We start from the raw sequence: 18666 nt of genomic DNA, 5'->3' as shown, positions 1-18666 counted from the left end.
CGACAGAAATTTTCGGCCCCGTTGCGGTCCTAAGTCGAGGGCTACCTGTACTTTCTACAGTAGAAGATACGTCAACGGCATGTTATCCATTGTATCCTTCCGAAGGTTAAAATCTAAGTGGACTTCAACTACTTGGACTCTCCAGATTCTGGAACCTTCCAATCCCGCCATCTTTAACTGGGAAGAGCAGCCTATAAAGTCGCTATTTTCAGCCCTTAATAACTTTTCTTTGCTTTTCAGCAACGTTAAATAACAGGAGTATTTATTTTCCTCTCGGCTCTTGGTGTCCGCACTTGTGAATTAATTGTCATCAAGTCTTTTTTTTTAATATTTATTTTTCCTTATTTTTTTCCTTCTCCCTGGGGATGTCATCTTATTTTAGCCACTGCAACCCCCGTTGTCTAAACCGAAGAGAATCTTATTTATGCGGCCCTGTTTCCCAGCTCTGCTTCGAGGGAGAAGAAGAGAAGGGCTTGGGGAATCTTTTCCACACGATGAGAACATATTTTCATGATATAATATATTCCACGTTTAGCATGTTGGCGGTTTCGTGCTGCAGTTACAATGCTGAGAATGGCTTTCGACTTGGAAGCCACCCCAGGAAATCACAACTCGGCTTGTTTATGGCTGAAAATCTTGCTGTTTGATGCGTGTGTGTGTTCTGAGCCGAGAATTTCTATGTGCATCTATGTAAGGCAGGGGTCTCCAACCCTGGCAACTTTAAGACTTGTGGACTTCAACTCCCAGAATTCCTCAGCCAGCTTTGCTCTGGGAGTTGAAGTCCACAAGTCTTAAAGTTGCCAAGGTTGGAGACCCTGATGTAGGGTACCCCCGATGTAGGGTACCCCCAGACCCCGATGTAGGGTACCGATGTAGGAGGCCCCAATGTAGGGTACCCATGACCCCAATGTAGGGTACCCCGATGTAGGGTACACCCAGACCCTGATGTAGGGTACCGATGTAGGAGACCCCGATGTAGGGTACCCATGACCCCGATGTAGGGTTCCCCGATGTAGAGTACCCCCGATGTAAGGTACCCCCAGACCCCAATGTAGGGTACCGATGTAGGAGACCCCGATGTAGGGTACCCCGATGTAGGGTACCCCCGATGTAGGGTACCCCCAGACCCCGATGTAGGGTACCGATGTAGGAGACCCCGATGTAGGGTACCCATGACCCCGATGTAGGGTACCTCGATGTAGGGTACCCCTGATGTAGGGTACCCCCAGACCCCGATGTAGGGTACCAATGCAGGAGATGCCGATGTAGGGTACCCACGACACACACACCCATGGTGTGTGTCAACAAAATCAAAATGGCAGGCACAACTTTACAGAGTCCTTTCTTTCAAATATATTGCATGCGCTAAACACATAAAAAGGGCCGGGGACTTTTATGGACTTTTTGCTAAAAAGGAAAAGAAATAACCAAATGGGAACTTATGGATCCACTGATTAAAAAAAGAGTGCAATGCAGGTAGTCTTTGGCTTACAGGAGTTCGTTTAGTGACCGTTCAAAACGGCACTGAAAAAAAGTGACTTATGACCGTTTTTCGACATTTATAACCTTTGCAGCATCAAAATTCAAAACTTCAGCAACCGATTCATATTTATGACGACTGCTGTGTCCCGGGGTCACGCGATCCCCTTTTGTGACCTTCTGACAAGCGAAGTCGATGGGGAAGCCAGTTTCTTTTAACAACCGTGTTCCTAACTTATCGCTGGCTGCGATTCACTTAATGACGGTGGCAAGAAAGGTATTGGAAAACGGGACAAAATTCACTTAACAACGGTCTCGTTAGCAACAGAAATGTTGGGCTCGTTGTAATGTCGAGGACTATCACCTGTGTAGTTTTTGTCTTAGATACACACCCATAGACACCCACAGACGCCCACACAAACACACACAAATACAAACACACAGAAACACACACTGTTATGTCTTGCCCGCCCTCAGAGCAGCCGGGGCCTTCTTACCTGCTCCCCAACACTGAGGAATGTATGCCTTCCGGCCCAAGTCCTGGCTCCATGCCCCCACAAACTGCAGAAGAAGGAGCATCTCCCTGCCCCAGCCCTGACTCCATGCCCAGGCAAACGGAGCAGCTAGACCCCTCCCCCTCATCCACAGCAGGTGAGCCTGAGGAGGGTTTACTCCCAAGAACAGCTGATTGGAGTGACCCTCGCATCAGAAGATTGGAGAGGCGGAGGCAACAGAGGGAAGGGAGGGGCAGGCCTTAATGAGTGCTGAGTCATGGAGCCACACCCCATGGCCTATATAAAGGAGCTACTTTCTGGCAGTCTCTGAGTCAGGCAAAGTCTAAACATATCTTGCTGAAGTCACTTACTGGTCTCCTGCCTGCTCTGAGGACTTTGCTAGGACTTTGGGCAGAGCTGCAGAGGCAAGCCTGATTCGGATTTCCCGGACCCAGCCGTCAGCGGAGGAGTGGGACACGACACACACGTACCTGGATGCTATACTCTTTTTATACAATATTTTGTTGGTAAGTGGCCCCGGACTGGCTGCAATAAATTTGCAAAATTTATATTATTTCCTGCTTCTCTTTTTATTTCCATGACTGTCTTTAATAATTATTATATTTTTAGACAAGGGCGACGGGTTTCATTGCATGATCGCAGATGTCATTTTTACTCACTTCCTGGAAGGTCTCTCTCTCACTTCCTCCCTTCAAGGTCCCCTCCAGCTTCTGTTCTGTTCTGTTCTATTCTATTCTACTCTACTCTACTCTACTCTACTCTACTCTACTCTACTCCATTTTCTATTCTATTCTATTCTATTCTATTCTATTCTATTCTATTCTATTCTATTCTACTCTACTCTACTCTACTCTACTCTACTCTACTCTACTCTACTCTACTCTATTCTATTCTATTTCTTTTATGTACACTGAGAGCATATGCACCAAAGACAAATTCCTTGTGTGTCCAATCACACTTGGCCAATAGAAAATTCTATTCTATTCTATTCTATTCTATTCTATTCTATTCTATTCTATTCTATTCTATTCTATTCTATTCTAGTCTAGTCTAGTCTAGTCTAGTCTAGTCTAGTCTACCCTACCCTACCCTACCCTACCCTACCCTACCCTACCCTACCCTATCCTATCCTATCCTATCCTATCCTACTTTACTCTACTCTACTTTACTCCATTTTCTATTCTATTCTATTCTGTTCTGTTCTGTTCTGTTCTGTTCTGTTCTGTTCCGTTCCGTTCCGTTCCGTTCCGTTCCATTCCATTCCATTCCATTCCATTCCATTCCATTCCATTCCATTCTCTATTTTGTAATATATTCTCTATTCCGTTCATTATTTTTCTAGCAATAACTTTCACCCAGATTTGAAAGAATAGCCCGGATTAAACTCTCTTTCATTAGGTTAAATAGGAACGGTAGCTGCAGCTAAGGCCCATAGGAGGGAAGGAAAGTTAAAAACAGATTTACTGAAAATTATCCTTCCTTTGTTGGCATTGTTGGTGTTTTTTTTTTTTTAAAAAAGCATTGAAACGGCCCACTGGGATTTGCTTTCCACTCGATGCAACGTTTAATTTCAGTCAGTCATCCCGGATTCCTTTTTGCAGGAATCAAAAACATTCTTGAGAAACAAATTTCTCTCACAGCACAAAGTACAGTGCATCACAACTGTAGATGTTTCTTTTATTACTGTCATAGCTTTGGCATTCAGTGGGGTTAGGCGTCAAATCGTTTCAAATAACCAGCCCCATTTGCCAGAGTGACAGCGATCCTGAATTATTCTCATTTCAAAAAAGGCAAACTTGGTAACTATCTCTTTTCCATCCGAAGTATAAGAACAGGCACTATAAAATCCATTTTCTCCCTGCCCTGGTCTTACAGATCATCTTAAATAGAGCACGTGACGTATTAGTGCGACTTTACAAAGCCTTAGTAAGACCACACGTGGAATACTGCATCTGCTTTTGGTCACCCCAATATAAAAACAAAAAAAAATATGTCGAGACTCTGGAAAGAGTGCAGAGAAGAGCGACCAAGATGGGGCCGCTGGAGGCTAAAACAAATCAAGAACGATTGCAGGAATTGGGTAGGTCTATAACCTGACTTGGTGGCTCAGCGGCTAAAACGCTGAGCTTGTCGATCGGAAAGGTCGGCAGTTCGGCGGTTCGAATCCCTAGTACAGGTCTTCTGGGTGAGCAGGGGGTTGGACTAGATGACCTCCAAGGTCTCTTCCGACTCTGTTACTGTTAGTCTAGTGAAAACAAGGTTTCACGATAGTAATATTCCAATATTTGAAGGGCTGCCACAAAGAAGAGGAGGGGGGGGATGCCAAATTATTTTCCAAAGCACCAAAACGTAAAATGAGAAACGGTAGATGGACACTAACCAAGGACAGAAGCAACCTAATACCAAGGAGATATTTCCTGACCGTGAGAACAAGCAACCAGTAGACGGGCTTTCTTCAGGAGTTATGGGTGCCCCAACAATACTGGAGGCTTTCAAGAAGAGTCTGGACTTGTCTGAAATGTTACAGGGTCTCCTGCTTGAGCAGGAGCAGGACTAGAAGACCTCCAAGGTCCCTTCCAACGTTGTTATTCTATGCCTCTATGCTAGCAAAATACGGCGCTGTGCACGTTCCTTTCTCCGCAAATTCCTGAATCGGGGAAACTCTTAGGAATCTGGAATGCCCGACGCAATCCAAGTAATTTCCCAGATGACAACACCAGCTGCCATAAATAAACTTGAGTGTGTCATATCGGAGAGCTTGACAAAATCTGGAACCCAGCTACGATGTTTAGAGAGAAAGGGAAAAAAAATGTTTTAGCCGAAAAGGAATAGCAGATATCCGTTCTGTCCTCGTAGAGGGCCCCTCGAGTCTAGGAGTTTGGGGTGCTGCTGGGCAAAGGCAACCCCAAGGGATTCCCTATAGCGTTCGCAAACGCCATGAGCGCGTTCGAACCGGAGCCTTTGTTGACGCTGATGACCTCTCCGCTGGCTTGCTCCAGCTCCGACTTCCTGAAGATGTTTTTCATAGTGGACTGGAAATTGTTGGTGACAAAGCAGTAGACAATGGGATCCATGCAACTGTTGAGGCTGCTCAAGGTGACCGTCACGTGGTACACCACCAAGCTGAGGTCGTAGGACATGGCGGGGTTGATGGCGATGGCCAGCTGGCGCACGTGGAAAGGGGTGAAGCAGATCATGAAGATGAGGAGGACCGTGATGAGGAGCTGAACGGCTCGCATCCGCCTCTCCCGACTCTGGTGCATGAGGGTGGGCTTGGAAAGCGCGCACATGATCCTGGTTGTGAAGAACGTCAGGACGATCAGCGGGAAGAAGTACTCGCAGACCATCAAGGGCAGGATCTGCGCAATGCAGCAGTAGGAGAACTTCATGGCCACGATGAGGATGGAGAAGGTGATGACGGTGGCGAAAGTCCAGATGAAAGCACAGATACCTTTGGCGTAGTTGGGGTTCCTCCACTTGCGCGAAGCTTCTACCTGGACAATAGCCAAGTACCGGTCAATGCAGATACAAGTGAGGAAGAGGATGCTGCAGTACATGTTGACAAAGTAGGTGAAAATGTGGACGAGGGCACAGGTGTGGCAGTCCTTGGCGCTGTAGTGGACAATGATCCGGACCGGTAAAGAGAAACCCACCAGCAGATCGGTGATGATAAGATTGATGGTGTAGATGACCGACGTGGTTTTCGTTTTGGTGCGGAAGCAGAAGACGTAGAGAGCTACAGAGTTCAACACCACACCCATCAGAAAGATGATGGTATTGATCACTACCAGGACAATCCATAAGGTATGAAATCTCTCCGATAGCTCTCCGTCCAGGTGGACAAACTTGTTGAACATATCACTGTTGTTGGAGGACACCGTAGAGTTGTTGGAAGGCTCCATGGTCAACGCCGCTAATGGTACCTATGAGACAACAAGCAAAGATACAGGTTCACAGGCGATTTTTACACCGCTCAATAGTGTAACCTTGGCAAGATCCCTGAGGTCATGGATAACTTTTTTTGGGGGGGGGGAACCCCCCAAGGAGGTTAGGACCCAAACCTTCCTATCTCTACCCTTATTTGCAAATATCCCAGCTATTCTGTTCTCACCTAGGCTTTCCCAGCAGCACGAAGCCAGTCTTCGTCCCAATAAATTCCTTTTATTTAATTTACAGTGAATTCTCCTCCAGCAAAGTCTTTCCTCTCCCACAATCTTTCAAGATAGTTCACAATTACTGACCTTTATCTAGCTAGGAGAGTGGTCAGGCTGATATCTTTCAGACGCCGCAATACTTGCAAGAATGCAGTAATGAACTAATTGTCTCCTGCAAACTCCACTCCCCTTTCGCTCCTCTTTTATTCCCTCTGGGAGGGGCCATTCATTATCCACCCGTGGCCTTACTCCCAAGTCGACCCTTGTTCTTTAGCTATTCCCTTCGTCTGGCAACTTTGCACATGCGCACACTGGGAAGGGGCTCCAGCTGTTCATCTGCCTCACTGATGTCTGACTCTGATAACTGGCATACGGCCCTGGCCCCCTCTTTGCCTCCGACGCAGAGCCATCATCAGAGCCTTCCCCAGACTCCAGGACTGGCCCATGTTCCTCCCCAACCTCCTCACTGGCCAAATCTGCTGCCAGATCCGCTGGTGGGCCACAACATACTGCAGGATGAAAGAAAGATTCTGTTGCACCATGAGCCGTGGTGGCACAGTAGTTAGAATGCAGTATTGCGGGGTAATTCTGCCGACTGCCAGCAGTTCGATCCTGACCTGCTCAAGGTTGATCCTGCCAGCAGTTCGATCCTGACCTGCTCAGCCTTCCTTCCAAGGTGGCTAAAATGAGGACCCAGATTGTTGGGGGCAACAAAATACTGACCGTGTAAACTACTTAGAGAGTGCTTGTAAAGCGCTGTGAAGCGATATCTAATTCTAAGTACTATTGAATTCAAAAGTATTAGAAGACTGGAGCTGGTAGCAAAGACCATTCCTTGCCCCTGAAGTGGCTAATACCGGATAGCAAGTAGAAAACAATCTACCAAAACGAAGGGGGTTTCCCATCATCATTTAATTTTTAATTCCACCCTATAAATTGGAATTTCATAGAGGTGATTTTTTTTAAAGGGCTAGGAGCATTGGCGACACCATGAGGGATTCCATCCGCCTCTCTCTCTGTACTTACCACAATAGTATTACCCCAAAATACCAGTCATTAAGTATAGACCTCTTACAAACAGAAGTGAGAAAACCATCAGTTCTGGCTAAAACCGTAGACTCTCTTGATACCTAGGAGCCGTGGTGGCGCAGTGGTTAGAATGCAGTATTGCAGGCTGGTTCTGCCGACTGCCAGCAGTTCGAATCTCACCAGGCTCAAGGTTGACTCAGCCTTCCATCCTTCCGAGGTGGATAAAATAAGGACCCAGATTGTTAGGGGCAAGAGGCTGACTCTGTAAACCGCTTAGAGAGGGCTGTAAAGCACTGTGAAGCAGTATGTAAGTCTAAGGGCTATTGCCCTTCCTTCCTTCCTTCCTTTCTTCCTTCCTTCCTTCCTTCCTTCCTTCCTTCCTTCCTTCCTTCCTTCCTTCCTTCCTTCCTTCCTTCCTTTTAGAATGCAGAATGCAGGCTAACTCTGCCCTCTGCCAGCAGTTCAATCCTGACCAGCGCAAGGTCGACTCAGCCTTCCATCCTTCTGAGGTGGGTAAAATGAGGACCCAGACTGTTGGGGGCAATAGGCTGACTCTGTAAACTGCTTAGATAGGGCTGTAAAGCACTGTGAAGCGGTATATAAGTCTAAGGGCTTTTTCTATTGCTTTGCACAACCAAAGCATGGAATACTACCCTCTGGAATGAACTTCCCCTAAGACTGCCGTCAACTGCCTGACCTTCGGACCTTTCGCCGCGAGTTGAAGACATATCTATTTATTCGCCCAGGACTGGCATAGAATTTTTAGTAGTTTTTAATATTTGGATTTAAATTTTATTGGGTTTTATGGTTTTAAATGGATTTTAACTTGGCCTTCCATTTAATACGTTTTTTAATTACTGTTTTTATTGTGCACTTTTTACTGTTTTATCTGGCTTTGAACCGCCCTGAGTCCTTCGGGAGAAGGGCGGTATAAAAATTTAATAAATAAGATAAATAAATAAATAAATAAATAAATACAGATAGCACAACTGGGAACCTAGTTAAACGATGGCTTCCAACAGATTTGTAGGAAGCCATCATTTAACTAGGTTCCCAGTTCTTCCAGTACAGGTAGTCCTCGACTTAACAACCATTCCTTCAGAATGAAGTTTACAACGGCAACAAAAAAAAAGTGACTTACGACCATTTTTCACACTTACAACCATTGCAGGTCACGGGATCAAAATTCGGATGCTTGGCAACTGGCTCTTATTTATGACGGTTGCATGTGATCTCCTTTTGCGGCCGTCTGACAAGTAAAGTCAGCATGGAAGCCAGATTTGCCTAACAACCATGTTCCTAACTTAACCAGGGCAGTGATTCACTTAATAACAGTGGCAAGAAAGGTCGCAAAATGGGGCGGCATTCACTTAACAACCAACTCGCTCTAACAACAGAAATTTCAGGCTCAGCTGCGGCCTTAGGCTGAGGACTAACCCTAACCCTAAATCAACGAATCAATATATTTTAAAGTATGGCACTTGTCAACGTTTTATAGTAGACGAGCCGATCTTAATTAGCTCTTTCTTTAAACAAAGCTCAAGTGATTTACAACAGTTGTTAAAAAGTCAAAAAAGCAAAGAAAAATCTGCACACGAGCTCGCTTTGAAAAGAAACTCACGCAAGAACTTTTGGATCTCCAATAGGTTGTCGCGTATTGCTTAATATGGACTCGCGGTATTTTCCCTGCAGCCAACTTGTAGTAAAAACAGCTTTTCAAACTGTTGCAAAGGCCTTGCTAACCATTTTTAGGCGCGGGGGGAGAAGAAAACCCGGGGCGAGTGAATGGAGAAGGGGTTAGGATAGCTGTTTGTATGCCTAGTTTTTTTTATTTTATTTGCATTTATATCCCGCCCTTCTCCAAAGACTCAGGGCGGCTTACACTATGTCAAGCAATAGTCTTCATCCATTTGTATATTATATACAAAGTCAACTTTTATTGCCCCCAACAATCTGGGTCCTCATTTTACCTACCTTATAAAGGATGGAAGGCTGAGTCAACCTTGGGCCTGGTGGGATTTGAACCTGCAGTAATTGCAAGTAGCTGCTGTTAATAACAGACTGTCTTACCAGTCTGAGCCACCAGAGGCCCCTAGTGATTAACCTGGTTAATGCATTGACCCATTTCCTAGGCCACTGATGACTAACCTTTTCCAGACCGATGCCCAAAGCGCAAGCGCATGGCCGAACCCCCAAAATGCAATGCATGCACATCCCCCGCTTGTGCGCCCTGCCCCCTGTGCATGCGCACACACACCGCATGCGCCCCGTCCCCACGCACACGGCATGACCCCCACGCATGCGTGGCAGAGACCCAAAGACCAGCTGGCTGGCGGGAAGTGCGTGCACATGCGCAGGGGAGCTGAACTAGGGCGACGGCTCGTGGGCCATCAGAGAGGGTGCTGCGTGCTACCTCTGCATTGGGTTCGCCATCACGGTCCTAGGCGCATGGACACTTTCAACACAATGTCGACAAACAGCTGGATTTGCATAACACCAGAGATTAAATCCAGCAGGTTCTGACAGGTTCTGGAGAACCGGTAGTGGAAATGTTGAGTAGTTTGGAGAACCGGCAAATCCCACCTCTGGCTGGCCCCAGAGTGGGGTGGGAATGGAGATTTTGCAATATCCTTCCCCCAGGAGTGGGGAGGGAATGGGGATTTTGCAGTATCCTTCCCTTGCCACGCCCAACAAGCCACTCCCATCAAGCCGCGCCCAAAGAACCAGTAGTAAAAAAATGTGGATTTCACCACTGCATAACACCAAAAGCTTTTCACAGTTTCAATCAGAAACTGATTTCCATGGACTGTGAGAGGGATCTTGGAGTCCTAGTGGACAACCATTTAGATATGAGCCAGCAGTGTGCAGCAGCTGCCAAAAAAGCCAACACAGTTCTGGGCTGCATAAACAGAGGGATAGAATCAAGATCACGTGAATGTTACGACCACTTTATAATGCCTTAGTAAGGCCACACTTGGAATACTGCATCCAGTTTTGGTCACCACGATGCAAAAAAGATGTTGAGACTCTAGAAAGAGTGCAGAGAAGAGCAACAAAGATGATTAGGGGACTGGAAGCTAAAACATATGAAAAACGGTTGCAAGAACTGGGTATGTCTAGTTTAATGAAGAGAAGGACTAGGGGAGACATGATAGCTGTGTTTCAATATCTCAGGGGTTGCCACAAAGAAGAGGGAGTCGGGCTGTTCTCCAAAGCACCTGAGGGTAGAACAAGAAGCAATGGGTGGAAACTGATCAAGGAGAGAAGCAACTTAGAACTAAGGAGAAATTTCCTGACAGTTAGAACAATCAATAAGTGGAACAACTTGCCTGCAGAAGTTGTGAATGCTCCAACCCTGGAAATTTTTAAGAAAATGTTGGATAGCCATTTGTCTGAAATGGTGTAGGGTTTCCTGCCTGGGCAGGGGGTTGGACTAGAAGACCTCCAAGGTCCCTTCCAACTCTGTTATTATGTTATGTTATGACCTCACTCTGTACTTAAAGAGGTCTGTAGAGGGGTGTGTGCATAAGTGCCTATCGTCCCTGTCATTGTATTCTTATATTATTCCTGTTCTCTTTTCTGTTTGAACAATTACAATCAATCAATCAATCAAAACTCCCCAACCAAAGTTATAGGAAATCAAATTTATCTCGTCGCATAAATGCAGCGTAGGAACACATCATCAGAGCAAAAGGAGTGAAATTAAAGAATTTTTTTACTTTCAGTAACATAATTCCAACTAACATTTAACTCTACAGTCTCAGTTTTCTACATATCTCTCGTCTCGGAACGAATCATTTTTTAGATATTTATTAGTCCTGCCCTGCTCTTAAGAGCTAAATCTAATCCTCTGGTCTGTCTCGCTTTAATTTTCCAACAGCTCGGTGTTTAAATGCTCCTGGGGTAATTTGTCACATTATTTATACACGAAGGGTTAAACATTTTCTCTCTTTGCAGGAACCTCTTAGCCAGTTCTTGCTTTGCTAGGGCACAGATTGGCCAAATATGGTATTTTGCTTTCGGGCAACGCGTGAAGCTGCGGTCTGCTGTGGCCGGGAGGAACGGAAAGATCCAGCAGCATGAAGATTGAAGGGGGATATCTGTGCGGAGGTATTTCGAGAGAAGTAAGGAAGACCGTGAAGAGTATGGTTCTAGAAACCTATTCCTCACTTCAGTTGTGTTCTCAACAATGTTTTCTGACAGTCAGAACAATTAATCTGTGGAACAACTTGCCTCCAGAAGTTGTGAATGCACCAACACTTGAAGTTTTTAGGAAGAGACTGGACAACCATTTGTCTGGACTAGAAGTTCTCCAAGTCTCTTCTCTTCTCTTCTCTTCTCTTCTCTTCTCTTCTCTTCTCTTCTCTTCTCTTCTCTTCTCTTCTCTTCTCTTCTCTTCTCTTCTCTTCTCTTCCCTTCCCTTCCCTTCCCTTCCTTTCCCTTCCCTTTTAAAGGCAGATGGACTTCTGAATCTAGTCTTGATGGGTTTGTTCTCCTGCGTTGGGCCATGTGTTTATCAAGTGGCTGTTTTGTTTCCCCCAATGCATGGATCTGTGCTTGGCTCACTGCGTTGTACTGCATATACCACGTCGTTCAGTTTCTGTCTGGGTGTTTTATCCTTGGGGTGGACAAGCTTCTGCCTTCCTGTATTTTGGGGTTTGAAGTGTGCACCTATGTTGGCTGAAGGTCCTCCTGAGCTTTTCCGATATGTCTGCAACCTTACGGAATGGCAATATTGCTTCATTTATTGTTCTCATTATTGTCTGTTACAGAGGAGATCCTATAGGGCAGGGGTCTGCAAACTTGGCTCTTTTAAGACTTGTGGACTTCAACTCCCAGAGCTAAGTTTGCAGACCCCCTGCTGGAGGATCTTTTTTGAGATTTGATGAAGGCCCACTTGGGATAGCCACACGTTCTGAGGGCTTTCTTGATGCATTTCCGTTCTTCTTTCCCATCTTTGCTGGTAGGCAGGCCTTCAGCTCAAATGGTTTCAGGTTCTGATGACTCCCATTTGATCTCTGGTGGGTGGTGAGAATCAAAATGTAAAAATTGAGTGGGTTTTCTGTAAACTTCAACGTTAAGCCTTCGGTCTTCCTTGATGTGTACTGCACAGTTTCACAACTTCCCCGTTGGCTTGAAGTTTTCTCAGTTCGTCGGAAGAGCTGTGAACTTTTCCAGTAGCAACATACAAAAAAACACTTTGGAATGGCAGTTCTAAGCCAGGTTAAAAGGGGGCCTTGCATTCTGCAAACATTTACTTATTTAAAGTGGAGAAATGAAAACAAAACTTGCTTTTGGAGTATTTGGAGATCGGGAAGTCCTGTGGAAAACTATGAGCATCATTTAATGTCAAGGTAATTGTTTAGTTGGTTGAGTAAGGAATTCGAGACCGGAGACGTGACAACAGCTCTTTTTATTTAGAGTGAGACTTCAGCAAAAAAATTATTTATTTATTTATTTAGATTTTTATACCGCCCTTCTCCCGAAGGACTCAGGGCGGTGTACAGCCAAAGTATAAAAACAACACAATGTACAATTAAAACAAAACCTTAAAACAAACATAATCCATAAATGGCCGAAATTAAAACAATCAAATTTAAAAACCCTTAAAATTTATAAATAATAACCCCGATTAAAATTGTTTAGAATTAAAAGTTTAGGATTAAAAATTTAAGCCAGTCCCGCTTGAATAAACAGATGCGTTTTCAGCTCACGGCGAAAGATCCGAAGGTCGGGTAATTGGCGCAAACCAGGGGGAAGTTCGTTCCAGAGGGTAGGAGCTCCTACAGAGAAGGCCCTTCCCCTGGTGGCTGCCAGCCGACATTGCTTGGCGGACGGCACCTTGAGAACGCCCTCTCTGTGTGAGCGTACAGGTCGGTGGGAGGCATAAGGTAACAGCAGGCGGTCCCGTAAGTACCCGGGCCCTAAGCCATGGAGCGCTTTAAAGGTGGTAACCAAAACCTTAAATGCAGGCAGGATGCCCTCCTTATATACACACCTGGATCAGTTGGCCACCAATAGAATTCAAATGTTTTCCCGCTGGAATTTCCCGCTGGAATTTCCCACCAATGGGATCATACACAACAATAATTATTTGGTAATCATCATCATAGCTTTTCTTCAGAAGTTGTCGGTGCTTCATCACCGGAGGTTTTTAAGAAAAGACTGGACAACCACCTCTCTGAAATAGTATAGGATCGCCTGCTTGAGTAGGGGGTTAGACTAGATCAGGGGTCTCCAACCTTGGCAACTTTAAGACTTGTGGACGTCAACTCCCAGAGCTCCTCAGACAGCTTTGCTGGCTGAGGGACTCTGGGAGTTGGAAGTCCACAAGTCTTAAAGTTGCCAAGGTTGGAGACCCCTGGACTAGATGACCTAGATGAGTGGCTGCCACTAAGAAGAGGGGGTCAAATTATTCTCCAAAGCCCCTGAAGGCAGGACAGAAACAATGGATGGAAACCAAACAAGATGAGAAGCAACCTGGAATTGAGGAGAAACTTCCTAACAGTGAGGACGATTAACCAGTGGAATAGCTTCCCTTCAGAAGTTGTCGGTGCTTCATCACTGGAGGTTTTTAAAAAGAACCTGGACCGTCACTTGTCTGAGATGGTATAGGGCCTCCTGCTTGAGCAGGGGGCTGGACTAGAAGACCTCCAAGGTCCCTTCCAGCTCCATTCTGTTTTTTTGTGTGATTCTTCAGTCAGAATACAGGTAGTCCTCAACTTATGAGCACAATTGAGCCCCAGATGTCTGTTGCTAAGCAAGACCGATGTCAAGCGAATTTTGCTCCATTTTACAACCTTTCTTGCCACGGTTGTTAAGTGAATCCCTGCGGTTGTTAAGTTAATAATGCAGTTCTTAAATAAAACTGGCTTCCCCATGGAATTTGTTCGTCAGACGGTCGCAAAAGGGGGATCACATGACCTTGGGACACTGCAACCCTCATAAATATGCCAGGCCTCTGAATTTGGATCGTGTGACCATGGGGGACACTGCAATGGTTGTTAAGTGTGAAAAACGATCATCAGTCGCTTTTTCCAGAGCTGTTTTAACTTCGAATGGTCACTAAACGGACGGTTGTAAGTCGAGGACTATCGGTATCTCTGAGTTCGTGGTCCAAAAATGAAACTTGGACTCAAAATGCCCCTACAAACAGAAGCCTAATTAAGATGGGTGCAAAAAATCAGTCTTGTTTAAGTTGCTTAAGATTTCTAGGGATTTGCTCCAAATTTCTTGGAAGAAAGTTAATCCTGGATTAACTCATGCCTGCTTCTGGTTTCTATCACTTAGCCATGGTGGCGCAGTGGTTAGAGTGCAGTACTGCAGGCTGCCAGATGCCTGCAATTTGGCAGTTCGAATCTCACCAGGCTCAAGGCCTTCCATCCTTCTGAGGTTGGTAAAATGAGGACCCAGATTGTTGGGGGCAATATGCTGATTCTGGAAACCACTTAGAGAGGGCTGTAAAGCACTGTGAAGTGGTATATAAGTCTAAGTGGTATTGCTCTTGTTATAAAAGACATTCCCACTGCCAGCAGTTCGATCCTGGCCACCTCAAGGTTGACCCAGCCTCCCATCCTTCCGAGGTGGGTAAAATGAGGACCCAGATTGTTGGGGGCAAGAGGCTGACTCTGTAAACCGCTTAGAGAAAGCTGTAAAACATTGAAGCAGTATATAAGTCTAAAGGCTATTGCTATTGCTATCCCCAAGTGGTCCAAGCTCTCATATTGTCAAATGCTACTCCTTATTATTAGCATGAGATCTGCCTTGGTAGGGTAAGTTTCCCCTGCTTTGTCCATGCTGTTATGTTCCCTCACAATTTCTCATTTTTAAAGATCTAAGTGCCAGAGCCCACTGTAACCACATTGCCAAAAAGGCACTAAGAGTTGTTAACCTAATCTTGTGTAGCTTCTTCTCTGGTAATATTGTACTACTAACTAGAGCATGCAAAACATTTGCTAGACCAATTCTCGAATACAGCTCCTCTGTCTGGAACCCGCACTGCATATCGGACATAAATACAATCGAGAGAGTCCAGAGATATTTCACAAGAAGAGTCCTCCACTCCTCTGCTCGCAATAAAATACCTTATGCCACCAGACTCCAAATTTTGGGCTTAGACAACTTAGAACTATGCAGACTTCAGTCTGACCTAAGCATGGTACATAAAATTATCTGCCCCAATGTCCTACCTGTCAATGACTACTTCAGCTTCAACCACAACAATACACAAGCAAATAATAGATACAAACTCAAGGTAAACCGCTCCAAACTCGATTGCAGAAAATATGACTTCAGCAACAGAGTGGTCAATGCCTGGAATGCACTACCTGACTCTGTAGTTTCTGCCCCCAACCCCCAAAACTTTAAATTTAAACTGTCCACTGTTGACCTCACCCCATTCCTAAGAGGTCTGTAAGGGGCGTTCATAAGTACATCTGCGTACCTGCCGTCCCTGTCCTAATATTCCTTTTTACTTACTCTTTTTATGTATCCAAATCATGTTTATACTTTTACCTGTTATCTTATATATGATTGACAAATAAATAAATAATAATAATAATAAATATAACCAGTGGTGGGATTCAAATAATTTAACAACCAGTTCTCTGCCCTAATGATTTCTTCCAACAACCAGTTCACCAAACTGCTCAGAAAGCTAAAAACCGGTTCTCCCGAAGTGGTGCGAACTGGCTGAATCCCTCCACTGAATATAACCACCGAAAGAGCTTTTCAGAGGAGAAGCTTCTGAGATGATGAAGCCAATTTGGCTCGGTGCGGCCAGTATTTATCTGAGTGCACACTACACAATTTATAAATACATTTTATTAGGGTTAGACTTGGCTGGTTAAACGGTTCAAGTCGTCTTGTACTGTGCTCGTAAATCCTTCACAGCCCTCAAAGTAGTGATAATGAATGCTTATTTAAATTAAAATTTCAGTCTTGGCAGAAGGTACTCAAGGTAGATGTCCAACATGATAATGAGGAGGAGGAGAAGGAGGATGTGAACTATTCAATCTTCTCTGACTCTTGGAGATTCTATGGGTGTCAAGAGTGAAACATTGGCAGCTATGTGCCTCTTCGTTTCAACTTATCCTTAGAGTAAAGGGGAGGAGGCGTTGATTACAAAAGGGTTACTTTGGCGAAAGGAAACTTCTACAGTTCCACTGAAGCCTGTGAGAATCTGGAAACTTTTCAAAGACATCTGAACAGGTGTGAAAAAATGATTCCCACAACAAAGACAGGGCCCCTCCCGTCTCCTCCCGGTCCTGCTATCAGACTCGGAGTCTGATAATGAAGATGAATGGCCTGTCATGCCCCCAGCCCCCAGCCCTGGCCCCATGCCCGGACAGGATGTCAGGAATGAACAAACAAACCTTACTCCTACAGTGTGTGAGCAGGGAGCCAGCCATGTGCTGGAATTACCGGCAGCAGATCCAGAGGAAGGGAATTCACAGTAGACGGATCCCCGCTTCCGGAGATCTGAGAGGCGACGCCAGCAGAAGGAAGGGAGGGGCAGGCCTGGATAAATGTTGAGTCATGGAGCCACACCTCACAGCCTATATAAAGGACCTGCTTTTGGCATTCCAATTTTGAGTCAAGCAAAGTTTCATTTAGTTTGCTGAAGTCACAACTTGGACTCCTGCCTGCCCTGAGAAACCTGGAAGGAATTTGGCAAAGCTGCAGAGGCTTCATTGCCACGCTTGATACGGACTTCCTAGACCCGGTTGTCGGAGGGAGAGTGGGACACGACATCGATCTTGTTTACCTGGTCTACGTAAAGCCTGAGGGTTTGGCGGGAAAATCATTGTTTAATACTGTGAGCTGACAATTTCAGAGTTAGTTTTACCTCGCCATTACCTTGCAACCTATTCAATACACAGTAAGCTTTTCGGAAATGAAATCCTGGATTTTTTAAATTTTATTTGAATACTCAAGCTAGATGTTGACAATGGGTCAGGTCTTTCCTCATCTTCCCATCTTCTTTGATGACTTATTTGATGGGTCCCACGGATTCTTCCCAGTGAAGTTTTTTTATTTATATACAATCTTTAAATCGCAATTCGGCATCTTACAGGCCTCACCAAGAGATTGCTTGTCAGTTGGAAAACTTGATGCATGATGTGAGCTTGTGAGGAGGAGATCTTACAGCTCGCCTGTCTGGAACCCATACCACATCTCTGACATCAATACAATTGAACGTGTCCAGAAATATTTTACAAAAAGAGTTCTCCACTCCTCTGAATACAACAAAATACCTTATGCCACCAGACTTGAAATCTTGGGTTTAGAAAACTTAGAACTCCGCTGCCTTCGACAGGACCTGTGTTTAACTCATAGAATCATCTATTGCAATGTCCTTCCTGTTGAAGACTACTTCAGCTTCAATCACAACAATACAAGAGCAAACAATAGATTTAAACTTAATGTTAATCGTTTCAATCTTGATTGTAGAAAATATGACTTCAGTAACAGTAACGGAATTGTTAATGCCTGGAATACACTACCTGACTCTGTGGTCTCTTCTCAAAATCCCCGAAGCTTCAACCAAAAACTATCTACTATTGACCTCACCCCATTCCTAAGAGGTCCGTAAGGGTGCATAAGAGCACAAACGTGCCTACCGTTCCTGTCCTATTGTTTTCTTTCATTATATCCAATTAATATAGTTATTGCATGCTTAGGCTTATATATATATGCTTAAATATTATATAGTTACTTTCATGCTTATGCTTATATATACTGTTGTGACAAAATAAATATATAAATAAAAATAAATAAATCATTGATCACTTCTGGTGCTGCTAAGATCAGATGGACATTGAGGGGGTGAAATGTTGCATTTGTTGAAAGGACTAATCCACACCACGCATTCAATACCAGAATGGTATAGGTAGATAACCCTTTTGTGAAACATGAAGGTACCGTATTTTTCGGAATATAAGATGCACCTTTTTCCCACCTAAAAGGGGGTGAAAATTTAGGTTCGTCTTACACACCGAATGTAGCCCCTCCCACCCACTGGGCACCACCCTTTGGCCTCTGCTCTGCCTCCCAGCAATTTACCTCCTTGCAGCAAGCAGCAAGAAGAAACAGCCCATTTCAGCTTCAGCACAGCCTAATTAGCACAAGTTGATTGTCCATTGGATCAGCCTCCTGACTCTCAGCTGTCTCAGGCTGCAGGGATTGCCCTGGCCTATTGCTGGGCCTCTGCTGCTTGCTGCAAGGAGGTAAATTGCTGGGAGCAGATTTTTTTTTCTTGTGCTAATCAAGCTATGCTGAAAACGAAACTGAAAGTAAAGCAGGCAGAGGCAGATTTCTTTTTCTTGTTTTCCTCACCAAAAAAGGAAGGTGCGTCTTATAGTCCGGTGTATTTTATACTCTGAAAAGTATGGTAATCCTTCATATTTCATGCTGAGAAGATAGCAATAGCAATAGCTATATACCACTTCATAATGCTTTACAGCCCTCTCTAAGCAGTGTACAGACTC

The 18666-nt window shown here is 44.8% G+C and overlaps 1 protein-coding gene across 3 annotated transcripts in view; it reads right to left on the bottom strand.

Moving 5' to 3' along the window:
- Nucleotides 1–3484: 3484 nt before the first annotated feature.
- GPR20 (G protein-coupled receptor 20) overlaps nucleotides 3485–18666 on the bottom strand; it is a 55390-nt gene continuing 40208 nt past the window's right edge. For 2 of the 3 annotated variants that reach the window (XM_058178495.1, XM_058178494.1), the window contains one exon: nucleotides 3486–5917. In XM_058178495.1, coding sequence (XP_058034478.1) covers nucleotides 4865–5896 — 1032 coding nt within the window. In that variant the 5' untranslated portion in view covers nucleotides 5897–5917 and the 3' untranslated portion in view covers nucleotides 3486–4864. Of the gene's footprint in view, nucleotides 5918–18666 lie in introns of all 3 variants that reach the window. The other variant, XM_058178496.1, reaches the window with a different exon arrangement.

Source organism: Ahaetulla prasina, chromosome 3 (genome assembly GCF_028640845.1).
Source record: "Ahaetulla prasina isolate Xishuangbanna chromosome 3, ASM2864084v1, whole genome shotgun sequence".
Taxonomy (NCBI): Eukaryota; Metazoa; Chordata; class Lepidosauria; order Squamata; family Colubridae; genus Ahaetulla; species Ahaetulla prasina.
The sequence above is the reverse complement of the archived record's forward strand: the minus strand, read 5'-3'. Positions and strand labels throughout refer to the sequence as shown.